Source organism: Prionailurus bengalensis, chromosome B3, assembly GCF_016509475.1.
Source record: "Prionailurus bengalensis isolate Pbe53 chromosome B3, Fcat_Pben_1.1_paternal_pri, whole genome shotgun sequence".
NCBI lineage: Eukaryota > Metazoa > Chordata > Mammalia > Carnivora > Felidae > Prionailurus > Prionailurus bengalensis.
The window spans coordinates 72550369-72575905 of NC_057355.1; the positions used below are offsets into that span (position 1 = coordinate 72550369).

The 25537-nt window shown below is 40.8% G+C and overlaps 2 protein-coding genes across 7 annotated transcripts in view; one reads left to right on the forward strand and one right to left on the reverse strand.

Moving 5' to 3' along the window:
- RPGRIP1 (RPGR interacting protein 1) overlaps positions 1-14828 on the forward strand; it is a 90427-nt gene extending 75599 nt beyond the window's left edge. For all 6 annotated transcript variants that reach the window (XM_043554291.1, XM_043554292.1, XM_043554295.1 and 3 more), the window contains 3 exons: positions 8174-8258; positions 11126-11256; positions 14651-14828. In XM_043554291.1, the coding sequence (XP_043410226.1) occupies positions 8174-8258; positions 11126-11256; positions 14651-14763 (329 nt within the window). In that variant the 3' untranslated portion in view covers positions 14764-14828. The remainder of the gene's footprint in view (positions 1-8173; positions 8259-11125; positions 11257-14650) is intronic.
- Positions 14829-15186: 358 nt separating this feature from the next.
- The window catches only part of SUPT16H (SPT16 homolog, facilitates chromatin remodeling subunit), a 40487-nt gene continuing 30136 nt past the window's right edge, over positions 15187-25537 (reverse strand). The window contains exons 22-26 of the mRNA XM_043554298.1: positions 25344-25513; positions 18043-18172; positions 17253-17382; positions 17048-17125; positions 15187-16385 (exon numbers count right to left, since the gene is read on the reverse strand). Coding sequence (XP_043410233.1) covers positions 16240-16385; positions 17048-17125; positions 17253-17382; positions 18043-18172; positions 25344-25513 — 654 coding nt within the window. The 3' untranslated portion in view covers positions 15187-16239. The remainder of the gene's footprint in view (positions 16386-17047; positions 17126-17252; positions 17383-18042; positions 18173-25343; positions 25514-25537) is intronic.

The following is a 25537-nucleotide window of genomic DNA, read 5'->3' on the forward strand; positions in this document are numbered from 1 at the left end:
CTTGAACTCATGAACCATGAGACCATAACTTGAGCCAAAATCAAGAGTTGGATGCTCAACTAACTGAGCCACCCAGGTACCCCTTTTTATTATGTTTTTAAATATTTATTTTGAGAGAGAGAGGGCACAAGTGAGTGAGGGGCAGAGAGAGGACAGAGAGAATCCCATGAGGCACAGAGAGAGAGAGAAGCAGGGTTCAGGCTCACCAGAAGTGGGGGCTTGTGCTCATCTGAAGCAGGGCTCAAGCTCATGAACCATGAGATCATGACCTCATGAGATCATGAGCCAAAGTCAGATGCTTAATCAACTGAGCCACCCAGGCACCCCTTTTATTACTATTTTTAATCAAGTTTTCTATTAAAATTTTTTTAATGTTTATTTTTGAGAGAGACAGAGCACAAGAGCGGAGGGGCAGAGAGAGGGAGAGGGAGACACAGAATCTGAAGCAGGCTCCAAGCTCTGAGCTGTCAGCACAGAGCCCGACACAGGGCTTGAACCCATGAACCTTGAGATCATGACCCAAGCTGAAGTCGGATGCTTAACTGACTGAGCCACCCAGGTGCCCCTTAAGTTTTCTATTTTAATTCCAGTATAGTTAACATACAGTGTTATGTTAGTTTTAGGTGTACAGCACAGTGATTCAACAATTCTATACATTACTCTCAGTGCTCATCGGATGGGTGTACTCTTAATCCCCTTCACTTGTTTCACTCATCCCCCCCCCCCCCCAACCCCGCACCTCCCCTCAGGTAACCATCAGTTTGTTCTTTATACTTAAGAGTCTGATTTTTTTGGTTTGTCTCTGTTTTTTCCTTTGTTTTGCTTCTTAAATTCCACACATAAGTGAAATCACATGGTATTTGTATTTCTCTGACTGACATATCTGGCTTAGCATAATACTCTCTAGATCCATTCACAGTGGCTGCACCAGTTTGCATTCCCACCAACAGTACACAAGGATTCCTTTTTCTCCACATCCTTGCCACCACTTGTTGTTTCTTGTGTTTTTGATTTTAGCCACTCTGAAAGGTATGAGGTGATATCTCACTGTGGTTCTTTTTTAAATGTTTGTTTATTTTTGAGAGAGAGGGAGAGAGAGCACGTGTGCTTGAGTGGAAGAGGGGCAGAGAGAGAAAGACAGAGGATCTGAAGCAGGCTCCACGGTGAAAGCAGAGAGCCCGACGTGGGGCTCGAACTCACAGACTGTGAGATCATAACCTGAGCCAAAGCCAGACACTTTACTCACTGAGCCACCCAGGTGCCCTCTCACTGTGGCTTTCATTCGCATTGATAATGAGTGATTTTGAGCATCTTTTCATGCGTCTGTTGACAAGCTGAATCTCTGCTCTGGAGAAATGTTTGTCCATGTCTTCACATTTTTTAATTAGATTATTTGTTTTTTGGGTGTTGAGTTGTATCAGTTCTTTATAAATTTCAGATACTAACCCTCTACCGGATATGTCATTTGCAAATGTTTTCTCCCATTCGGTAGGTTGCCTTTTAGTTTTGTGGATTATTTCCTTTGCTGTGCAGAGACTTTTTATTTTGATGTATTTCCAATAGCTAATTTTTAATTTTATTTCACTCGCCTTAAGAGACTCGATCTAGAAAAATGTCACTATGGCCGATGTCAGAGAAATTACTGCCTGTGCTCTCTTCTAGGATATTTAGTTTCAGGTCTCATATTTAGGTCCTTAATCCATTTTGAATTTGTTTTTGAGTATGATGTAAGAAAGTCCAGTTTCATTCTTTTGCATGTAGCTGTCCAGTTTTCCCAACACCATTTGTTGAAGAGACCGTCTTTTTTCCAATTGCATATTCTTGCCTCCTTTGTCAAAGGTTAATCAACCATATAATCTTATGTTTGTTTCTGGGTTTTCTATTATGTTCCATTGATCTATATGTCTGTTTTTATGCCAGTACCATACTCATCTGATTACTATAGCTTTGTAGTATATCTTGAAATCTAGGAGATTGTGATGCCTCCAGCTTTGTTTTTCTTTTTCAAGATCGTTATGCCTATTTGGGGTCTTTGTGGTTCCATACAAATTTTAGGGTTGTTTGTTCTACTTCTGTGAATAATGCTGTTGGTATTTTGATATGTATTGCATTAAATCTGTGGATTGCTTTGGGTAGTGCGGACATTTTAACAATATTTGTTCTTCCAGTCCATGAACATGGAATATTTTCCAATTCTTTCCATTTGTTTGTGTGGTCTTCAATTATTTTCATCAATGTTTTATAGTTTTCAGAGTATAGGTCTTTCATCTCCTTGGTTAAACTTATTCCTAAGTATTTTATTATTTTTGGTGCAATTGTAAATGGGATTGCTTTCTTAATTTCTCTTTCTCTTGCTTCATTATTAATGGATAGACATGCAACAGATTTCTGCACATTGATTTTGTTTCCTGTGACCTTACTAAATTCATTTATCAATTCTAGTAAGTTTTTTGATGGAGTCTTTAGTGTTTTCTAGTTATATATCATGTCATCTGCAAATAGTGAAAGGTTTACTTCTTCCTTATCAATTTGGATGCTTTTTACTCCTTTTTCTTGTCTGATTGCTGTGGCTAGGACTTCCAGTACTGTGCTGAATAAATGTGGTGGGAGTGGACATCCTTGTCTTGTTTCTGGTCTTAAAGGGAAAGCTCTCAGTTTTTCACCATTGAATATGATGTTAGCTGTGGGCTTTCCACATACAGCCTTTATTATGTTGAGGAATGTTCCCTCTAAACCTATTTTGTTGAGGGGTTTTATCATGAATGGATATTGTACTTTGTCAGATGCTTTTTCTGCATCTATTAAAATGATCATATGATCTTTATCCTTTTTTTATTGATGTGATGTATCACATTGATTGATTTGCAAATATTGAACCACGCTGGTATCCTGGAAGTAAATCCCACTTGATGGTGGTGAGTGATTTTTTATATGTATTGTTGGATTTGGTTTGTCAGTATTTTGTTGGGCATTTTTGCAATTATGCTTATCAGAGATATTGGCCTATAGTTCTCTTTTTTGTAATGTTTTTATCTGGTTTTGGTATCGGGGTAATGCTGGCCTTGTGGAATAAGTTTTGAAGTTTTCCTTCCTCTTCTATTTTTTGGAATAGTTTGAGAAGAATAGGTATTAACTCTTCTTTAAATGTTTGGTAGAATTCACCTGTGAAGCCATCTTGTCCTGAAATTTTATTTGTTGGGAGTTTTTTAATTATTGTTATTGATTCAATTTCATTGCTGGTAATCAGTTGTTTCAAATTTTCAAGTTCTTCTTGAATCAGTTTTGGGAACTTACGTTTCTAGGAATTTGTCCATTTCTTCTAGGTTGTCCAATTGGTTGGCATATAATCTTTCATAATATTCTCTTACAATCCTTTGTATTTCTGTGGTGTTGGTTATTTTTTCTCCTCTTTCATTTCTGATTTTGTTTATTTGAGTCTTTTTTTTATGAGTCTGGCTAACATTTATCAATTTTGTTCATCTTTTCAAAGAACCAGCTCTTGGTTTATTGATCCATTCTATTGGCTTTTTTAGTTTCTATTTCTTTAATTTCTGCTTTAATCTATATTATTTTCTTGCTTCTACTGGTTTTGAATTTTGTTTGTTCTTCTCTTTCTAGCTCCTTTTGGTATAATGTTAGGGATTTTTTTTATGTTTATTTTTGAGAAAGAGAGAGCGTGGGCAGGGTAACCACAGAGAGAGAGAGAGAGAGGGAGAGAGACAGAATCCGAAGCAGGCTTCAGGTTCCGAGCTGTCAGCACTGAGCCTGATGTGGCTAGAACTCACGAACCATGAGATCATGACCTACGCTGAAGTCAGATGCTCAACCGACTGAGCCACCCAGGTGCCCCAGGATGGTTTTTTTGTTTTTGTTTTTGTTTTTGAGATTTTTCTTGTTTCTTGAGTTAGGCCTGTAGTGTTATAAACTTTGCTCTTAGAACAGCTTTTGCTGTATCCCAAAGATTTTGGACCATTGTATTTTCATTTGTCTACATGTATTTTTTTATTTCCTCTCTGATTTCTTGGTTAACCCATTCATTGTTTAGTAGCATGTTATTTAACTTCCATGTATCTGTGCTCTTTGCAGATTTTTTTCACGTGGTTGATTTCTAGTTTCATAGTATTGTGGTCAGAAAAGATGCATGGGGTGGAACCTGGGTGGCTCAGTTGGTTAAGCGTCCAACTTTGGCTCAGGTCATGATCTCACTGTTCATGAATTCAAGCCCCGCATTGGGCTCTGTGCTGACAGCTCAGAGCCTGGAGCCTGCTTTGGATTTTGTGTCTCCCTCTCTCTCTGCCCCTCCCCCACTTGTGCTCTGTCTCTCTCCATCTCTCAAAGGTGAATAAACGTTAAAAAAAATTAGAGGGGTGCCTGGGTGGCGCAGTCGGTTAAGCGTCCGACTTCAGCCAGGTCACGATCTCGCGGTCGGTGGGTTCGAGCCCCGCGTCAGGCTCTGGGCTGATGGCTCGGAGCCTGGAGCCTGTTTCCGAATCTGTGTCTCCCTCTCTCTCTGCCCCTCCCCCGTTCATGCTCTGTCTCTTTCTGTCCCAAAAATAAATAAACGTTGAAAAAAAAATTTAAAAAAAAATTAGAAAAGATGCACGGTATGACTTTGTCTGAATTTGTTTAGACTTGTTTTGTGGCCTACAATGGAGACTGATCCATGTGCACTAGGAAAGAATGTGTATTCTGTTGTTTTAGGATAGAATGTTCTGAATGTATCTGTTAAATCCATCTGGTCCAATGTGTCATTCTAAGCCACTGTTTCTTTGTTGGCTTTCTGTTGGATGATCTGTCCATTGAAATAAGTGGGATTATGCATATGATTTTAAAATATCAAATGGGGTGCCTGCGTGACCCAGTTGGTTAAGTGGCCATCTCTTGATCTCAGCTCAGGTCTTGATCTCAGGATTGTGAGTTCAAGGCCCACTTTGGGCTCTGTGCAGGGCATGGAGCCTTCTTAAAAATCTATCATCTATCTAAGAGAGAAAGAGAGAGAACATGAGTTGGGGAGGGGCAAAGGGAGCAAGACTCTTAAGCAGGCTCCATGCCCAGCACCAAGCCAGGCTCCCTCTCACAGATGTGAGATCATGGCTTGAGCTGAAATCAAGAGTCAGACGCTTAATTGACTGAGCCACCCAGGTACCCCACAAATAGGCCTAGAGAGATTTTTAATTAAAATTAAACAGTTCCTTTTTCTTTTCTTTTCTTTCTTTTTTTTTTCAGAGGAGAAGACAGGGAACAGTTCCTTTTTCTATCCCTTCTCCATGAACCACTCCCTATCATCCCCTATCCTCTTTGGTCCACCACACCTCTTTTCACTTTTTCTGCTATTTCTTGTTATTTAATTCCATGTTTCTTAGGAATGTTTCTATTGCAATTTCCTGACTCAACAATTTTAGGTATTATCTCCTGACTTCCTATCTTGGCACATCAAATTTCTCTCTTATACCCATGTCCCCTTCCTCCCATATACTTGGATCATAACTTTCATTTAATCCAGTCTTAATATTATGGATATTAATTCTTGAAGAGCCAAGTAGTTTGCCATGGTTATATTTCCTTTCTTGTTTGTTATTTTGTTTGTCCCAATTTTTCATTTGCTTTATTTTCATTGTGCCTATTGTTATTTTCACATCCTCCAGCAGCCTTTCCAAGTTTTCAAATAATCAAACCTGTCAAACAATGTATCAGTTTTCTTTTCCTTGAAGACCTCTCTTCAGCCCACTGTTCATTCAGCTATTATGCTACTGCTGCCATTTGGAGCAGTCTCCTGGGTCCTGTTTTGTCCTCTGATTCACTTTTATAATTTCTGTAAATGTTTGTTTATTTTTGAGAGAGAGAGAGAGAGACCGAGTGTGAGTGGGAGAGGGGCAGAGAAAGACGGAGACACAGAATTGAAGCAGGTTCCAGGCTCTAAGCTGTCAGCACAGAGCCTGATGCAGGGCTCAAACTCAAGAACCGCAAGATCATAACCTGAGCTGCAGTTAGACGCTTAACCGACTGAGTCACCCAGGGACCCCACACTTTTATATTTTAATGGATCATATTTTCCAGTATCTTTTAAAGAAAGAGTCCATTGGAAGGAAATATTTTGAGAACATCATGTATGAAATCTCTTTATTCTGCATGTATATTCAATTGATAATTAGACCAAGTATAGAAATCTATTTCGAAAACATTTTTATTCAGAATTTCAAAGCAATTGGTCCATAGTCTTCTAGATCCAGGCCAAGAGCCTAACCTTTGTATGAAAACTACCACTACCTGCCTATAAGACTTTAACATTTTATCTTTATCATTAGTGTTCTTAAACTTCAGAATAATGTGTATATTTTTCTTTTAATTATTCTGGTCATTCAAGGGGCTCTTTCAATCTGGAAGCTTGTGGCTTTTAGTTCTGGGAAATTTTATTGCATTTCTGTGATAATTTTGACCCCAGCATTTTCTCATTTTTCTAGTAGAGTTTTGGATCTTCCAACTTGATCCTCTAAATTTCTCATTTTCTTCCTATAATTCTACCTCTGCTTTTTCTTTCTATTCTTGGGAAATTTCTTTAATTTTTAAAAAAAAATTTATTTTTAGTAATTTCTACACCCAATGTGGGGCTCAAACTCACAACCCTAAGATCAAGAGTCTCTACCAACTGAGCCAGCTAGGTGCCCCCTCAAATTTCCTTAATTTTATCTTCCAGTCACTGAATATTTATTTTAAATTTCTGCCAGCTGTCTGTTGCTCTCTATTCCTTCTCCTCCTCCTGCTTCTTCTTCTTCTTCTTCTTCTTCTTCTTCTTCTTCTTCTTCCTCTAAGTATATGCTGCCCTTATATGAGGTAGAAGTTTATTTCTTGTATAAAGTGGATTCTGAGGGCCACAGTCCAGGGCTGAGGATATGTGATACTCTTAGGGTCCAAACTCCTACCCTGCTTTTGATCATCCTCGTGCCTGTCTTCCATCCTTTTGGTGACCCTGACCCTCTTAATGGCCACCAGAGCAAGGAGGAATGCCTCACACTTGAGCCTGTTAAGCATGTTTCCCACAACACAATAGCCAGCACTGAATCGTGTAGCCAAACCTCACTAAAATAGAGGCTGGAAAACATAAGCTAATTTATTTGGTGCCGTAGCATTCCCATATAAAAATGAGGAGGAAGGGGAGAATGGGTGTTGAGACAGGCATCTTGAGTTGAACCTGCTACAAAACTCAAATCTCTAGGTGGCCCTAAAAAATCAATCTCCTTGGGGCGCCTGCATGCCTCAGTCAAATGTCTGACTCTTGATTTCAGCTCAGGTCATGATCTCACACTTCATGGGATTGAGCCCAGTGTCAGGCTCTGTCCTGGCAGCATGGAATCTGCTTGGGATTCTCTCTTCCTCTCTCTGCCCCTCCCCCACTCGCGCGCGCACGCGTGTGTGTGTGTGTGTGTGTGTACGCGCACGCACACACACACCCACACACACACTGTCTCTCTCAAAATAAATGAACAAACATTAAAAATCAGTCTCTAGGATTCTCCCAGCTGTAGAGTGGTGGGAGCACATTTACCTTGGCATATGGCAGAACAGCTTTCAGTGCAAATCATAAGGCGTCCTTTATACCAGGGTTGACAAACTTTTTCTTGAAGGCCCAGATAGTAAATATTTTAGGCTTTGTGAGCCAAATGGTCTCTGTCACACCTTTTCAACTCTATCATTGTGGTGGGAAAGCCTCCACAGATAATATGTAAACAAATAGGCATTGGCTGTATTCAGTAAAACTTTATTTACCAAAACAGGTAGCTGGCCCAAGAGCCTCACCTTGCCAACTCTTTTATTTTTTAACTAAAAAAAAAATAAATAAATAAAAAATTTAATGTTTTGTTTGTTTGTTTGTTTGTTTTTTTGAGAGAGAGAAAGAGAGCAGGGGAGGGGCAGAAAGAGAGGGAGACACAGAATCTGAAGCAGGCTCCAGGCGCTGAGCTGTCAGCACAGAGCCCAACACAGGGCTTGAACTCACGAATCACAAGATCATGACCTGAGCCAAAGTTGAACGCTTAACCAACTGAGCCACCCAGGAACCCCAGCCAACCTCTGTTTTATATCTCAGTTTTCCATATACCACTTAATGAAAGTCTTAGTGCCCAAATAGCAACAGTACATGATTCTTGACTTTTTTCCCCTCTTATCCTTAATACAGTGATCGACCTGGACCCACTGGAGCAAAAAGGCCGAAGGCAATTTCTGTTTGCCATGCTGAATGGACAAGATCCTGAACAAAGACAGTAAGTATCTGCTTTCCACTTTGAAAGAAGGGAGATATTATCCATTCAGGAAGTCAGGAGTTTTGTGCTGATATTTTAATAACTTCCTTCATATTAATTTTCTCAGTGTATTTTTTATCTACTTGGGTCTAATTTAGGTTTGTGACTACCTGATAAATTTTATAATCTCATAGGTTTAATTCATTTCTCACCCATGCCAGCCCCTGAGAAGCACTATTTCTGTGGCAGCAACTACTTAAATACTAGCAGTGCCCTATGTGGAGTGGCCAAAACACTTTTTTTTTGAACTGTCCTTTTTGGTTTTATGTTTTTTCTTTTTTTTAATGCTTATTTATTTATTTTTAAGAGAGAGAGAGAGAACAGGCAGAGGAAAGGTAGAGAGAGAGGGGGAGACACAGAATCCAAAGCAGGCTCTAGGCTCTGAGCTGTCAGCACAGAGGCCGACGGGGGGCTTGAACTCAGGAACCGTGAGATCATGACCTGAGCCGAAGTCGGATGCTTAACCAACTGAGCCACCCAGGCGCTCCTGTTTTTTCTTTTAAAGAGAGAGAGCGAGCATAAGCAGGGAGAAGGGCAGAGGGAGAGAAAGACAGAATCTCAAGCAGGCTCCATGCTCAGCACAGAACCTGATGAGGGGCTTGATCCCACTACCCTGGTATCACGACCTGAGCTGAGATCAAGAGTCAGACGCTCAACCGGCTGAACCACCCAGGCGCCCCTGGACAAAAAACACTTTGACATTCTCAGAAAATTTGATGCATTTCTCACAAACACGGTACCATTGCTAGCTTACCAAATATTATGTCTTTACAATATTAATTTCATATTTATATTTTAAAAATCATCACAGGATTACTTTGATGTAACTGGAGTAAATCTTAGGCCTACTACCAATTTTAGGAAGGTGTCCTTTTTATTCATATGAGATGAAGAGGCCTCCATTTAGAGGTTCCAGATGAAATGCACAGGACATACTTCTAAGAAAATTATGCCTTGTTTAGCTGAAATTTGAAATTCAAATTTAAGTGGGCATCTGTTTTTGTTTGTTTGTTTGTTTTTTTGGCAAGACCCAGCATTGCTGCCTCCTTTTCAAGTATGTGGCTAAGAAATAATACAGGGCTGGTGTTTTAGCCCAATAAATTTGTTTAATTTGCATTTACTTTGTCTCCAGTTAGTCATAGAAAGGATTGACAAAGGAGCCCCTGAAATAAACAGTGAGTCTGACTTCAGTGTCATTGTGGACTTAAACAGCAGCTTATTAGTAACTTTTGGGAATGGGAAGCATTTTGGTTGTTCCCCTTCTGCATCAGTGTTAAATTTAGCTACTTCATTTCTTTGTTCTCTCTCAGCATTCTTAGAATACTCCCTCCCTTCATTGCCTTACAGTGGTAGTCTCTTTCTTTTCTCTTTGTACTCAACTTTTCTACTCAATTTTAGATGTCAGTTGATTTTACCTTTCTTTTTGCCAGTGTCGTGCAGTGGACAGAACATTGGCTTTGTAACCAGACAGACCTGGTTTTGAATCCTGACTCTTCTGCTTACTAGCTCTCTGATGGTCGAATTTTATTTAACTTGAAGGCTCCTTTGAGGATACAACTGAAATAACATAGTTTATCTAAAGTACTTAGTATTGTGCCCTGTATGTAGTAATGCTGGTTAACATCCCTTTCCTGGGAAAATTGGGGTCCGGAGTCAGCATTATCTCTTCTGTATATCAGTAAGGGTACAGAATATCAGTAAGGATCCAGAAACATCCTCACATATGAATATTGCTTAAAGGGCTAAGAATGTATCATTTTGGTGGTGCCTGCCATGCATCTCACAACTCTTGATCTCGGTGTCATGAGTTCATGTCCCACATTGGGAGTAGAGCTTAAGAAAAAATAAAAAGAATGTGTCATTTTTGGAATTTCTTTTTGTTAGCTGAATCATGTTTAGCTGTGATTTTAAGAGCTTGAATTTTTAGCCTTAGTCTTGCCCCTTAGCACTATTAGCCATCAGTATTTGCTTTTAAAAAATTAATAGGGATACAGAATGTCCAGAATAGGCAAACCCAGAGAGATGGAAAGTGGATTTGTGGTTTCCTGGAGCTGAGGGGAGAACGGGATGCGGCTGCTTGGTGCCTCTTGGATTTCTTCTTGTGGGGATGAGCACGGCTTGGAATTAGACAGTGGTGACAGTTGGGCAACAACATGAATTTACGAGAACATACTGAATTGTACACTTCAAGGTGGTTAAAACAGCGAATTTATGCATGAATTTTATCTCAAATAATTGAATAGGTACTAGTTTCTAGAATTCAGTATCCTTCCTCACTAGGCCAAGTCAAGGTAATAATGATTGCTGTTGACCACTCACTGCTTGCGAGGCAGGGCTGTGTGCCCTCCGGAGTCCCGTTCCCAGATTTGCAATTCTTAAGGAATATGCTTTCACTTTCACAAAATGTATTGTTTTGTAATTCTGTATTCTTTCTGTTTTCCTTTGTTCGGGATACCCAACTTTTATTTAAAAATCTAAAACTCTTCTTCTCCTATAATGTTGGTTTTTGCGCAAACACCTCCACTGCCCGTATCAGATCTTTCATCAGAGTTGTAAACTATCTTGAAAGGCATTCTATCTCAACAGTTTTGAGTCAGCTTGATATAGATTATCTTGAGTCTTAGTTCTGTCTTCTCCAGGCCTTTTGTTGCTTTAAAATACACCAACTCCTTACTCTTCTGCCATTACAGTCTTGTAAAATGGAGGCAAGGGAAAAATGATTGAGGGAAAACATTGTATAATTTATGATTACGGTTATCCTTATATATGTATTTTAAGCCTTAGGGTATCGGTAGTACTGAGTTAAATGGAATTTTTTTCTCCTTTAGTTTAAAGTTTACAGTGGTAAGCGATCCTATGGACGAGGAGAAGAAAGAATGTCAAGAAGTGGGATATGCGTTTCTGGAACTGTGGCAGATCATGGAGTCGGGAAGAGACCTTGTAGAGCAAGAGCTAGACAGTGAGTAATACCTTGTCATGCTTCTCAGCTTCAATTATTGCTAAGGAAATCAGCCTAATCATGAATACTTTTCCTGATTTACCTTCGGTATGTAATTACCGTTATGAAGTGGATGATACAAACTGGATCCAAATCCCTATGGCTCTACTTTTTCTAGAAATGAAAGTAGTCACTTGTGTATTTTAGCCCATGTACCTCATGACAATTAGAATACAATCTATTAGGAATCCCCAGTGTTTGAAATGAGGGAATTTTGAAAAGACAAGTACAATTTCCATCAAATTTAAAGATCAGAATTCCTGATTTCTCTTAAGCATGTGAGGTTTGTAAAGACAGCTGATACCCCCCGCTTTTAATGTGTGACCTTGCACACTGTCTCTTAAGCAGACACCAACTCTCCTGCTACCTCATGCCTCATGGTATTTCTTACCAAGTCTTGACTATACGGCTTTGGAAATGTCTTGACTGCATCCCCACTACTGTAATAGTTTTCTTTTTTAAAAGTTTATGTAGTTTTGAGAGAGAGAGAGAGAGAGGGAGCACGAACACAAGCTTGGGGGGCGGGGAGCCCAGACAGAGGGAGACAGAGGAGAAGTGGGCTCCTTGCTGATAGCAGAATGTCCGATGTAGGGCTCGAACTCAAACCGTGAGATCATGACCTGAGCCAAAGCCGGACACTTAACTAACTGAACCATCCAGGCGTCCCCGTAATAGTTTTCTAAACTGGTCTCTCTGCCACTGGTTTCTTCCACCCCATCTCCATCTGCTACAGCATTTCTGTACAAAAAGTTTGTACAGAACTTCTCTGTACACCACATTCTTCTTAAATCCATTTTCAACATTGCTGTTAAGACTGGCACGGTTTTAAAAATATTTTCATTTGAATGCCTTTACGTGGGCCCTACTCCATCCAGTCCCCACTGCTCTCTTACTGTACATGCCTGGGGATTTCACGCATTTACCGTATCTGCTAGGCTGTAGTCGGCAATTAAGATCATGCGCTAGACCAGTGGTTTTCAAATTTCCAGTCATAATCAACTAATGGGTGGTGATATTAAATAAGTCATGACCAGAATTGGGAGCAGGGAGACAGTAGAAAATATCAGAGTGCATGGCATATAGATTAAGTATTTTGTGACACTTTCTTACGTACATTATGTATTGAATCATGATCTAAAATTTCTATTAATTATAATAAAAAAATTGAGGAATACTCTTCAGACCAGGGGTTACGAAGTTCAAACTAGCTGGTAGACAAGATTCTTCATTATATTCCTCTAGTACTTTTCCAACTGAGGTACCGGGCAAGTGGTGTGACCTGTCTATGCCTGTGTCCTCAACTATAAGATGAGAATAGCAGTCGCGTCCTTATAGGGATGTCACGAGGATGGAGGGAATTCTCTGAGGGTCGAGGGAGAAGAATGTTTGGGACAGCAGAAGCTCGCTGGGCACATGGCGAGTGGGGTCTTTCAGCTGTTTTCCAACTTGGACCTCTGAGTTCTATTCCCGTCCCCATTCCCTGACATGCAGCGCTCTTCCTGACTTCTCTGCCCTTTGCATGTAAGGAAAATCCCCCTGGTCGTGACCTCAGAATTTCTAAAGCCAATGAATGTGTCTCGATTATTTTGACAGAAAAATTTACATTAATTTCCTTGTTATGGCTTCCCTTCCACTCAGGCTTTAATCCTGTTGGTCTGATTTTAAAAACAAAACATTGCTCTCCAGCCCTGCAGCTCCCTTCCCTCTGAGCACGTTAAAACTCGGCTCTGTGCAAATTTTCCTGAGTGGTAAGTCAGTGCAGTGCCGTTTTGGCACCTCCTGCACTGTTCAATTAAGGTCAAGTTTTCATCCACTTAATTGACTCTGTTCTTACCAATTTTCCGATTGTCAAATCCAGTTGGTTTCCTTATTCATCCTGCTTGACCTTTGTAAATTTCTATTATTATTGCTCATTCTCCTTTTTAAACTCCATTCTCCGTTGTTTTAGGCCGTTTCAACTTTCCGTATCATTCTGTGGGGGATCCTTCTGTTTCTTTACAGCTTCTTCCTGGGTTTGAATGTTGGGATTCTCCTGGTTCAATTTGTGGCCTTTTCTCCACACACCCTTCCCCTGGGGGTTTGCATTCAGTCCTGGGGGTTTAATCTAAAAATGATCTCAAATCTAGGTTACCAGTCTAGATTTTATTTAAAATCTAGTAGAGCAAGTCACTACTTCTCTGTTCTCATAGTACCCAAAATTTGCCTCGACTACAACTTTGTACCTTGCATTCCTTCTTACCTACCATCCAGTTATCCAAGTTAGAATGGTCATCCTGGATTTGGACCTACTCCTGTCTCCCAGGATTTCATCACAGAATTTTATTTTTTACTTTTTTTTTTTTAATTTAGTTTGAGATAGGGGTGCCCAGGTGGCTCAGTCAGTTAAGTGTCCAACTTCAGCTCAGGTCATGATCTCGTGGCTCGTGAGTTCGAGCCCCACCCTGGGTTCTGCACTGACAGCTCAGAGCCTGGAGCCTGCTTGGGATTCTGTCTCCCTGTCTCTCTGGCCCTCCCTGGCTTGTGCTCTAAGAATAAACAAACATTAAAAACAAATTGTTTTGAGAGTGCGCACACACAAGGGAGCATGAGTGGGGGAAGGGCAGAGAGAGAGAATCCCAAGCAGGCTCCACACCATCAGCACAGAGCCCGACACAGGGCTTGAATCCACAAACCATGAGATCATGACCTGACCTGAAATCAAGAGTTGGACACTTCACTGAGCCACCCAGGAGCCCCTATTTTTTAGCTCTTAAATGTTCTGAATCTGCCCTTCTCTCTCCACCGTTATACTTCAGACCCCTTCATTTCTCTCCTGTATTGCTATAGCAGCCTCATAACTAGCCTCCCTGATACACTCATGCTCCCAGTTATAGTCTCCAAATAACAGCAAGAACTAGCACTCAAAAATCACTACGTCTAGGACACTTCAGTTAAAATCACGTTCCTCACAAGACAGGCCTTTATGGTTGGGACCCTGCTTTTCTACTCGGCTTCGCTCCTGCCACTTCTCGCACCTTTCCGAACTCCTTCTCGTGTCTTGGCCCGCGCTCGGAAGAGCTTACTTTCTAGATTCAGTTCAGGGATCGTCTCCAGACCACCTCTTCTACTTCCTCCACGCCGGCCAGGGTGGGTGCCACTTCCGTGCATCCCCAAAGCACCTTGAGTTTTCATCGCAGCCCCTCTCACCCCCACCCTGTACTGTTTTGGGAGGGCCTCACCCTCCTTCCCTTCTACTAGGTCGAGCCCCAAGGAGGAACTTTAGTGCCGCCGCTGCCTGCCACAGCACACTGCAGGTATGTGCTTTTTAACTGAATGATGCTGCCGCCTGACAGGCTTCCTTTTCTTTTCCCGACAGTTGTCAGCCCTGAAGATCAGGCCACCCGGATAGGAAGGCTGAAGGTGTCCCTTCAAGCTGCCGCCGCCCTCGACGCCATTTACAAGGAGATGACAGAAGTTACACTTTCGTGATGGAGCAAGTACTATTCCGTTCTAAACTCTCTGAGGGAACCGCAGTAAAGTCTCTTATAAAGTAACTTGCTATGCCGTGAATTTGGTTTACTGTGATGTCTGGTCTTTCTACCTAATGACGAATGCTTAGAACCAAGTTACTTTTTGTGACCCTCACTGGATAAAGGCATTATTCTCCAAGGTCTTAGCGCTCTCACAGGTGAGAAGAGGACGGACCTGCCCTCAGGAACTGCGAAAGGACGGTCACAAAAGGTGACTTTACAAAAACAAAACAACAACAAAAAAAACCACAGTTTATTTATCTTTTAGTTCTTCCAAAATTGAAAATATCAAGTCCTACTGCTAAGGAGAAAAAAAACAAACAAACAAACAAAATCTGAGACCCCTCCCCCCCTCTTCTCTTAAGGTCACAGAACACAGGAGGAACTGCAGCGGGACAGGTGGGTACAGAGAACCGGGAGGGGGAGGGTGGCAAGATAAACTCCCCAAATACTTAAAAAGCTGTTCGACAGAAACTGTGATAAATACAGGACAATGCAAGACAAGTAAAAATAAGGAGCAGCAGTGACGAGAGGCTGTGTTGTAGACGTGGCCTCCCTTCCTCTTCTCTTTTCTCATCAAGGTATTCTAGGCCCAAGGCATGACCTGCCCCTTCCAGATCTAAATGTTGATTCCTCTGAGCCTCCTCCTAGATTTCACTAGAAGCAGTGTTGTGAGGCACGACCATTCTTCCTCAGACACATCAGAAAAGGACCAGTGGTGACTTTGCTTCTACCATTGTACCCTGTGTGAATTTGTAAGGAGGATGAAACCGAGCCAGGGGGTGTCCCTGCTTCTTGTCTTCAAAGGCGGCAGAAACACCTCTATCGGCACGAGGCAAACAGGCAGGAAAACTCAGGCGGAGGTACCGGCCCGATCTGCCCTCACTAGCTCAAGTTGTATGGTTTATCACAACTATCAGCAAATTCCAAGAACCTTTTCTTGAGCACTGCAAAGATGGAACTTAAAAGAGATGTGAGGAAGGTCATGGCAGTGGGGCAGGATGGAGGACTGAATCTGCTGGTCAAGAACCATGGTACAGGTAGTTAGGGGTCACCTCGTACCAATGTCTTGGAAACATAGCTTTGAGACATCAAAGAGTAAGATGTCAGAAGCCATCGATGTCCTGGCGGAAGGTGACAGGAAGAGAGAGGAATGAAACGGTATTTATCAACAGCGGAAGCCTCTGCCCTTCTTCAAGAACACCTCCTCCCTTGCCATCTGGATGGGGCCACTGGCACGTGTCCTGGTGGGCCTGGAATTCCCCGAGTAGATTGGTCCACACAAATGGCCCCCTAAACCCATAAACACAAATGGCAAAACTTCAAAAGGAAAAAAAAAAAAAAAAAAAAAAAGGAAAAATACAGTTTCTATGTCATGTAAAATTTGTAGGGGTTGGCTGGATAAAGAATGGAGCTGAGGACCAGAGTTCAGAAGTTACTTCCTCTTTTTCTTGGGGGGTGCAGAGCTGTGTCTGGAACCACGGTTAGAGCCACGGCCTGAGCTGTGCACAGATGCCTTCCTCTTCCGGCTCATACTTCGACTCTGTTCTTCTTCTTCCTCGTAACGACTTTCACGGTCCGCTGAACAGGAGAAAAGAGGCATTACTAGTTAGCTACAGGGTAACTTAGGTACCTAACAGTACTTAATAGCACTTTGAAGTAACACAGGGAATGTCCTCTGGAGTCAAGTATGTTTTAATCTCAGTCATGTATTAGTTGTGTGATCTCAGGCAAGTACTTAACTTTCCTGAGCCTTGGTTTATGTTATTTACACAACAGAAAATTGTTCTAGGATTAAATAAGGTAGCCTATGCAAAGTACGGATCCCGATGCTTGGGGTCCAGTAGATAGTGTTCCCCTTTCACCTTTAACTGCTATCTAGCATTTGGTTTCAGAGTAACTAAACCACTATTACAAAAACCTTCCTAACCTGGAAGAGGCCCAGAAAGTTTGACTATTATAGGACTTAGACTTGGAAACTGAATAGCCTAATTCTTCCAAGACTATGTGGCTATCATAGCTACAGACCCACTGTGGCTGTGAGCAGATGAAGAATGACAGAGTCATGTCACTTGGAGGGTATGGATACATTCCAGAACTCATTTGCTTGTCTGGCTGATGAACTTGGAGCTATAGTTCCCCATCAGTTTCACAGTGTTCTTTTGGTACTCTTCTTAGGCCAAAAAAATCTCAAAATACTAAAATCCATTAGAAATTTGTGCTTCAAAAATAACAAAGTTTACCTTTTCGGGCTTCTTCCTCCAGTTCATCCCAATCCTTTCCACTCTCTTCTTCACTGCCCAATGATTCCTTGGAATAGTCTGGAATAAAATTAAGTCATTAATTAGTCATTAGACAGGAATGGAACGACAGAATTCTTCCCTCCTTTATGGGGTCTAGAAATGATAGATTAGAAAGCCATGAAACATTTTACCTATAGAGACTAACCTGATTCTTCAGCTTCTGATGAATAATCTTCATCACTATCCTCCTCCTCCTCTTCATAGTCGTCTTCTGAAGGATTGAAAGTCTCATCTTCGATTTCAGACTCTGAATCCCCTTCCTCAGCATCACTCCCCTGGTGAGTTACAGTTGGAGAGCATAATACTATTTACTCGGTTCTTTTTTTGACCTTCACTTTATTAACCTAATTAATTCAACCCACCTAGCACCCCAGCATTATTTCCGTATTACATGAAAAAAAACCCAAAAAACCTGAGTGACCAAAAGATAAATAGGGCTAATTTATAATTACTAGTAAGGTGCGATTACTAAATATCTAGTTTGTATTTCTTAAAAATTCACTTCATCCTTCCTCACCCAGGAAAATTAACCAGAGATACTCACGGAAATAATGCATTATGCAGAGGTGGGAGAATCATTTTTTAGAAAACAATTTTTGCAAAATGCCCTAAACTTACACCTGAAACTATTATTACACTGTATGTTAATTATACTTCAGTCAAAAAAACCAAGAACTCAAAATGCCCTAAAGAATTTTTTCCCAATACTAAGAGTCTCCTTAAAAGAACAATTTTGCAATTTCAAAGAAATCTCAGTGGCTACCAGTCTCCAATTAATTTATCAGCTACCTGTAAAACTAACTAGGAGAACAGCACAGTGATACTAAGCTCCCATTTGATCTGGTCCCGTACGTACTACTTCTGTAGCATTTCCTAGCAGCCCGATGGTAATGGGCAACACTATGTACTGGAAAAGAAACCCCACACTCACGCACCTCACCCTCAGGTTCTAGGAAAGACCAGCCACCTTGTTCGAAGAAGCCCTCAGGGTCATCAACAATGGTCTTCATGATTTTAGTCCAGTTGAGGGACTGTACTCCTTCTGTGTACTTTAGGTCACAGGAACTAAGAGACAGGACATGAGTCAAAGTCAATCCTCCATATTTTCCGAGAATGCACTGTGTCCTCTTGCTCATTAGTATCTCTGAGGAGCAGACATTCTCTGTATTGGGCCACCAGAATAGACCCAAATGGCTGATATGTCTCCCAGAGATCAGCCCTCACGACAGAGCAGCATTCCGACCGAAGCAAGCTTTGTCCCTCCACAAAGGTCAGCCTCTCCCAGTTTTCCATTTTCTTTCTTAAGCACCAATTTCCCCATTCCTCCTTTTGGCCTTTCCTCCTCACCTATGCTTTCCCCTGATTCCACCCTTATTTGCAAGTAGTCTCAACTTATAACCACTTATGCGCTTCTTACTTTTCAGCTCTGATCGCACATATGACTGCAGTTAAGAAAAGGCAGCTGGCCCTAGCTTTCCCTCCTCAATCTTCCACTGCTTTCTTATGTATTGTTCATTTGATGCAAGGTATATTCGAAGGTAGGAGTAAGTTTCTTGTTTAGTACCTAAAGTGCTAAGAAAATGTACAAGTAACTTTCTTTCTTTTTTTAAATGTTTGAGAAAGAGCAGGGGAGAGGCAGTGAGAGAGACACAGAATCTGAAGCAGGCTCCAGGCTCTGAGCTGTCAGTGCAGAGCCCAACACAGACACTGAACTAATGAAGGGTGAGATCGTGACCTGGGCCAAAGTTAGATGCTTAACTGACTGAGCCACCAAGGCACCCCTCAAATGACTTTCTTTTTGTCCACTTCTGTTGAGGAAAGCTCAATCAATTCAAGTGGGTGGGAAGGAAGAGAGAAATGAAAAAACCAAAAAACCCCAAAAAGAAATGACAATAGTGAGCATCACTAGAAGAAAGCCTCACAAAACCTGAGAACCACTGCCCCAAATCCATTATAGGCCTCATCATATACACTGTAACTTGCACATCTGGCCATGATGGACGGAGTACCAAGAACTAGATTTACCTTTCCAATTTAAGTTACTAGAAAACCAAACAAAATATAAAACAGCTTTCAAACACTGGATAAAAAGAAACATAGGACTGGGGCACGTGGGTGGTTCAGTTGGTTAAGCATCCGACTTTGGCTCAGATCATGATCTTGCGCTTTGTGAGTTCAAGCCTCGAATTGGGCTCTGTGCTGACGGCTCAGAGCCTGGGGCCTGCTTGAGATTCTGTGTCTCCTCTTCTCTCTGTACCTCCCCCATTCGTGATCTGTTTCTGTCTCTTAAAAATAAATAAACCTTTCAAAAAAAAAAAGAAGCATAGGACTATATAGTCCCCAAAAGGAGGAAACACACAGGGTTTTGTTTTATAACTGCCCTAGTTTTCTGCCTGGAGGCAGTTCCCAGGCTGCTATGTAGGGAGGGGAACCCAATCAGAACCTGAGAGAAAGAAGTATTTGGGGATGCTGATACAGCTAGAATTTTTGAAGCTGAGAGTACTGGAGAAGAGAATGACAGAAAAAGCTCTGGAGATTTGCAGAGGGATCCCTTTCAGTCTGTGGCCAAGAACTGATCTGCACATACATGAGAAGAAATTAACCGGAGCTCAGCAAAGAAGCACTGGAAAGCAGTTGGCCACACAATGGTCCTACCAGCTTTAACAGAAAGACCTTAAAACACACAGGGAATCAGAGTGCTTAGAAGAGTACTGCCTCAGAGGTGGGTAGATTAGTCCTAGACTAAAAGCTGTTCTGAACCAGCACTAATGACATTTGAGAACAAGTCCTGAAAGATGAAGTGGTATCCAACTCACTTAACTATATCATCGAATAAAGTCTAGAAAAAAATCGTAAAGCCTAGCACCCAGCGTGCCTGGGTGGCTCAGTTGGTTAAGTGTCTGACTCTTGATTTTGCTCAGGTCATGATCTCCTGGTCGTGAGGTGGAGCCTCATGCTGGGCTCTGCACTGTGTGTGGAGCCTGTTTGGGATTCACTCACTCTCTCTCAAAATGATTAAAAAAAAAAAAAAAAAATTGGGGTACCTGGATGGCTCAGTCGGCTGAGTGTCTGACTCTTGGTTTTGGCTCAGGTCACGATCTCATGGTTTGTGGGTTTGAGCCCTGCACCAGACTGCACTGACAGCACAAAACCTGCTTGGGACTCTCTTCTGCCCCTCCCCTGCTCGTGCACGCTCTCTCAAAATAAATAAATAAATAAATACATTTGAAAGTAAAAATAAAACCTAGCACCCCAAAATGTGTAGTCACAATGTTTGGCAGCCGATCGCAAATTACAGACATGCAAAAGGGCAAAAGAAAAAAATCAAACAATAGAAACAGACCCAGAAAATACAAAGATGGTAGATGGAAGTATCAGATAATGACGTTAAAAAAAAGCTATTATAAACATGCTCCAAATGTTTAAGAAGGAAGACAGAAACTTGAAGATGCTGAAAAATGAAGATATGAAATTTGTGTAATTAGTCTCAGAAAACAAAAACAGGGGTAGGTGGGGGGGATGGGGATTGAGGAAAGAGCAAAAATATTTGAAGAATAACGGCCAGAACATTTGGGGATGTGATGATCTAAGAAGCCCAATGCACACCAAACAGAATAATCCTTAAAAAAACAAAACCACCCACAATAAAGCAGATAATAAAATGCTAGAAACCGATGACAGAAATACAAAATAAAAACGTCAGTCTGTTCAGAGGCACAAAGATGACAGCAGACACCCAGTAAGCCAGAAAACAAGGGAGCAACATCATGTAAGTATTAAAAAAAGACAATTCTATCTACAGTCAGGAAAAACATCTTTCTGAAGTGAAAGGGAAATAAAGACTTAAGAAAAAAGCTGGGAGAATTTGTCACCAGAAAGCCTGCATCTCAAATGCTAAAGGAGGAGGTTTATGAGGCAAAGGAAAATTAAAGGAGTTAGAAGGTTGGAACCACACCATGGAATGAAGAGCACCAGGAATGTACATATGTGAGCAAATATCCAAGACTTTTGTTCTCATTTTGTAAATTAAGAGGTAACTGCCTGGGGGCGCCTGGCTGAGTTGGAAGGGCATGAAGGGCATGTGACTCTTGATGATCTCAGGGTCCTGAGGTGGAGCCCTATACTGGGTGTAGAGATTACCAAACAAACCAACCAACCCATCATAAACTTAATACACAATCATACAATTAATCCAAGGGTGCCTGGGTGGCTCAGTCGGTTTAGCATCTGACTTTGGCTCAGGTCATGATTTCACGGTTCCTGAGTTTGAGCCCCATGTGGGGCTCTGTGCTGACAAGCGTGGAGCCTGGAACCTGTTTCGGATTCTGTGTATCCCTCTTTCTCTGCCCCTTCCCCCCTCCTTGAGCTCTCTCTCTCTCTCTCTCTCAAAAATTAAAATAAATCCAAAATAAGGCATAAAAAGGAGAAAAGCAACAGAGAACATAGAGGAAAACAAATAGCAAGATGGTAGATTTAAACCCAACCATATTGATAGTTAGCATTAAATGCAAACGGTCTGTTTTCACCAATCCAATTAAAAGTAAAAATTCTCAAAACAGATTTAAAAAAGTGAGACCCAAATATATATTGTCTTCAGGTAAGGTCCTTTAAACATAAAGTAAGTTAAGAACAGAAAAAAAGACATGTTATGTAAGCACTAACCAAAATAAAGCTCGAAGTCCGTAAGGGTATCGTACCAAGCTGATTTTTGAAACAAGGACTATTATCAGGTATAAGGAAGGACATTTCATAATGATGAAAAAAAAATCAATAGAATTAAACCACTAGGCAGACTGACCAACAAAGAGAGGAAACAAATTATCACTATCAGGAATAAAAGGGGACACCATTATAAATTGTATAAATATGAAAGTTGATAACTTAGATTAAAAAGACCAGTTTGCTGACAGACACAAGAAGATTCTAACCTTTATGTACAATAGCCAATTCTGAAAAGGAACAAAATCAGAAGACTTACGCTACATGATTTTAAGACTTACTTTCTATAAAGCTACAATAATTGTTTCAGCGATATAAGGACACACATAGGCCAATGCAACAGAATAGCATCCAAAACTACACCCTCTCCAAATGGTTGATGGCTTTTTTTTTTTTAAACAAGATGCCAGGATAATTCAGTAACTATGGGGTAATCTCTTCACAAATGATACTAGAGTAATTGGCTATATTTGGGCAAAATACAAATCTTGACCCTTATGCTACAGTAAAAAATTAACTCAAAATGGATCACAGACCTAAATGTAAGAACTAAATCTATAAAACTCTACAAGAAATCAGAAAATTTTTATGATTTCGGGTTAGTCAATTTATTAAATAAGATCTAAAAAGCGCAAATTACAAAAGAAAAAAATAGATCAGACTTCATGAGAAATTTACACTTCTAGTCTTTAAGATACTTGAGAAATGAAAAGGCATAGAATCTACTGCAAGAAAACATATGCAAAACCTATATTTGATGAAGGATTTATAACCAGTCTAAAGAATTCTGACAACTCAGACAAACAATCTGCTTTTTAACATGGACAAAAATATGAAGAGACTTCCTCTAGGATACAGAATGACACATAAGCTCAACATCATCAGTCATCATGGAAATGCAAACTGAAGTCACAATGAGACAGCACTCCACAGTTACTATAATGGCCAACATTAAAAAGAGACAAGGGGAGCCTGGATGGTTCAGTCAGTTGAGAAACCAACTCTTGATTTTAGCTCAGGTCAAGATCCCACAATTGTGAGATCAAACCCCGCATCGGGCACTGAGCTGGGTGTGGAGCCTGCTTACGATTCTCTCTCTCTTAAGCCCTCTGCCCCTTCCTCATGTATGCACTCTGAAAAAAGTAAAAAAAAATAAAAAGACCGACAAAGCCAAGTGTTAAGATGCACAGCAATTACAATTCTCAGGTACTGCAGGTTTTCCAGAAAATGATTTGATAGTTTCTTACAAGGTTAAACGTAGAGACTTTACCACAAACCATGCGACCTAGCAGTGCCACACTTAGGTCATCTACTCAAGAAATGAAAACTTAACGTTTACACAAAGACCTGTATGTAAGGTTTATAGCAGCTATTCCTAAGAACCCCCAAGTGGAAACAATTAACATTTCTATTAAGGTAAATGAAGTATGGAATATCCATGCATTGGAACACTCCTCAGTAACAGAAAAGAATACACTACTGATGCACTCAACAACTTGGATAAATTTCAAAAGCATTATGCTAAGTGAAAGATGCAAGGTACCAAGATACTTATGATTCCATTTACATGAAATTCTAGAAGACACAAACCACATAGTGATAGAAACCAGGGATAGGATTACAGGGAGGGGACCGACTTACATAAAAGTGTATGAAGAACTTTTAGGAGTGAAGAAGTGTTCTACATCCTAATTATGATGGTAGATTCGCGACTGTACACATTTATTAGAACTCATCAGACCATATACTTAAATTGGTGAATTTTATTACACGTAAGTTTTGCCTTAATAAAACCGATTTTTAAAAAAATACATTAAGAAATGGGCAGAAGACATAAATAGACACTTTTCCAAAGGTGACATCCAGATGGCCAAAAGACACATGAAAAGATGCTCAACATCACTCATCAAGGAAATACAAATCAAAATCATGATGAGATACCACCTCACATCTGTCTGAACAACACAGGAAACAGACGTTGGTGAGGATGCAGAGAAAGGAGAACCCTCTTACACTGTTGGTGGGAATGCAAACTGGTGCAGCCAGTCTGGAGAACACAATGGAGGTATCTCAGAAAGTTAAAAATAGAAGTACCCTACAATCCAACAATTACACTATTAGGTATTTACTCAAAGGCTACAAGAATAAGATTCAAATGTGTACATGCACCCAGACGTTTACAACAGCATTATCAACAACAGCCAAACTATGGAGAGAGCCCAAATGTCCACTGACTGATGAATGAATCAAGATGCATATGTGTACACACACACACACACACACACACACACACACACACACACACACACACAATGGAATATCACTCAGCCATCAAAAAGGATGAAATCTTGCCATTTTGCAACGACATGGATAGAGCTAGAGTGTACTATGTTAAGCAAAGTAAGTCAGAGAAAGACAAATACCATGTAATTTCACTCATGTAGAGTTTAAGAAACAAAACAGATGAACAAATGGAGGAGGGAAACAATCCATAAAAGACTCTTAAAGAACAAACAGAGGGTTGATGGAGGGAGGTGAGTAAGGGATGGGCTAGATGGGTGATGGGCTCTAAGGAGGGCACTTGATGGGATGAGCACTGGGTGTTGAATGTAAGTGATGAATCACTGAATTCTGACACCAATACTGCACTGTATGTTCATTAACTAGAAATTAAATAAAAATTTGAAAAGAATAAAAAAAAGTCACCTTTACAACACATATTTGGGATATTGTTATCACCTACCTGCCTATGTCTTAAGAAAATCCTCAGGAAAACCATAAATTTGTATCTTTCTCACAATTTATTTCTAAGTTCTCTCAACCCACCTCTTAAGAGGAGAGTCACATCTCAGCACTTCTCCTTCACTGGTAATAGGCAGGGGTGTGTGGAGCGCAGAGCAAATTATACTCACCACTACCCAAGCTTCACCCTTTACCTAGAGTATAACATCTCCCTGTTTACTGGAGTTTTGGTACTCCTGTGAGAAATTCTTTTATAGCTGACGTAAAAGGCTAAAATTCAAGAAGTTTTATCTTATGGGGCATCTGAGTGGCTCAGCTGGTTAAGCATCCGACTCTTGGTTTCGGCTCAGGTCTCAGTTTCATGAGTTCGAGCCCTGCGTCAGGCTCTATGCTGGCAGTGTGGAGCTTGCTGGGGATTCTCTCTCTCTACCCTTCCCCTATTCGCACTGTCTCTGTCTCTCTCAAATAATATCCCCTTTTTATAACTAACTGATTATACATGTATTCAGATTTTTATACACCTATCAAGGAGAGTCCAAGATGACTTTTTTTTGATTTTGTATGTGTAAATATTCATCAACTACTGTTGGAATTTCAGGAAGAAGTTAATAACTCTATCTAACAGATGCCAAATTTCTAAGTCCTGGGCTATAACTCCCCAACGGCAGTTTCTCCCTTAAGTCCACCAGCAGATTTTATATACAACATACCATGCTTGTATTCTGTAATCGAGGGATCAAGGGGTAAATGGGAGAGTGCTGGCAGACTGACTTACTTCAGCCATTCCTTGATGGGGTCTAGGGAGGCTACCGGAATGGCGTTGATCATCGTCACTTTCTTGCTGTAGTCCTTGTAGACTATCACCATATCAAAGTTCTTCAGGTGAAACTGAACCCGCTCGAAGTGAATCAGCTCCACTTCATCCAAGGTCACCACAAAAGGTGGCTGTCAGGGAGAAATGAGATCACT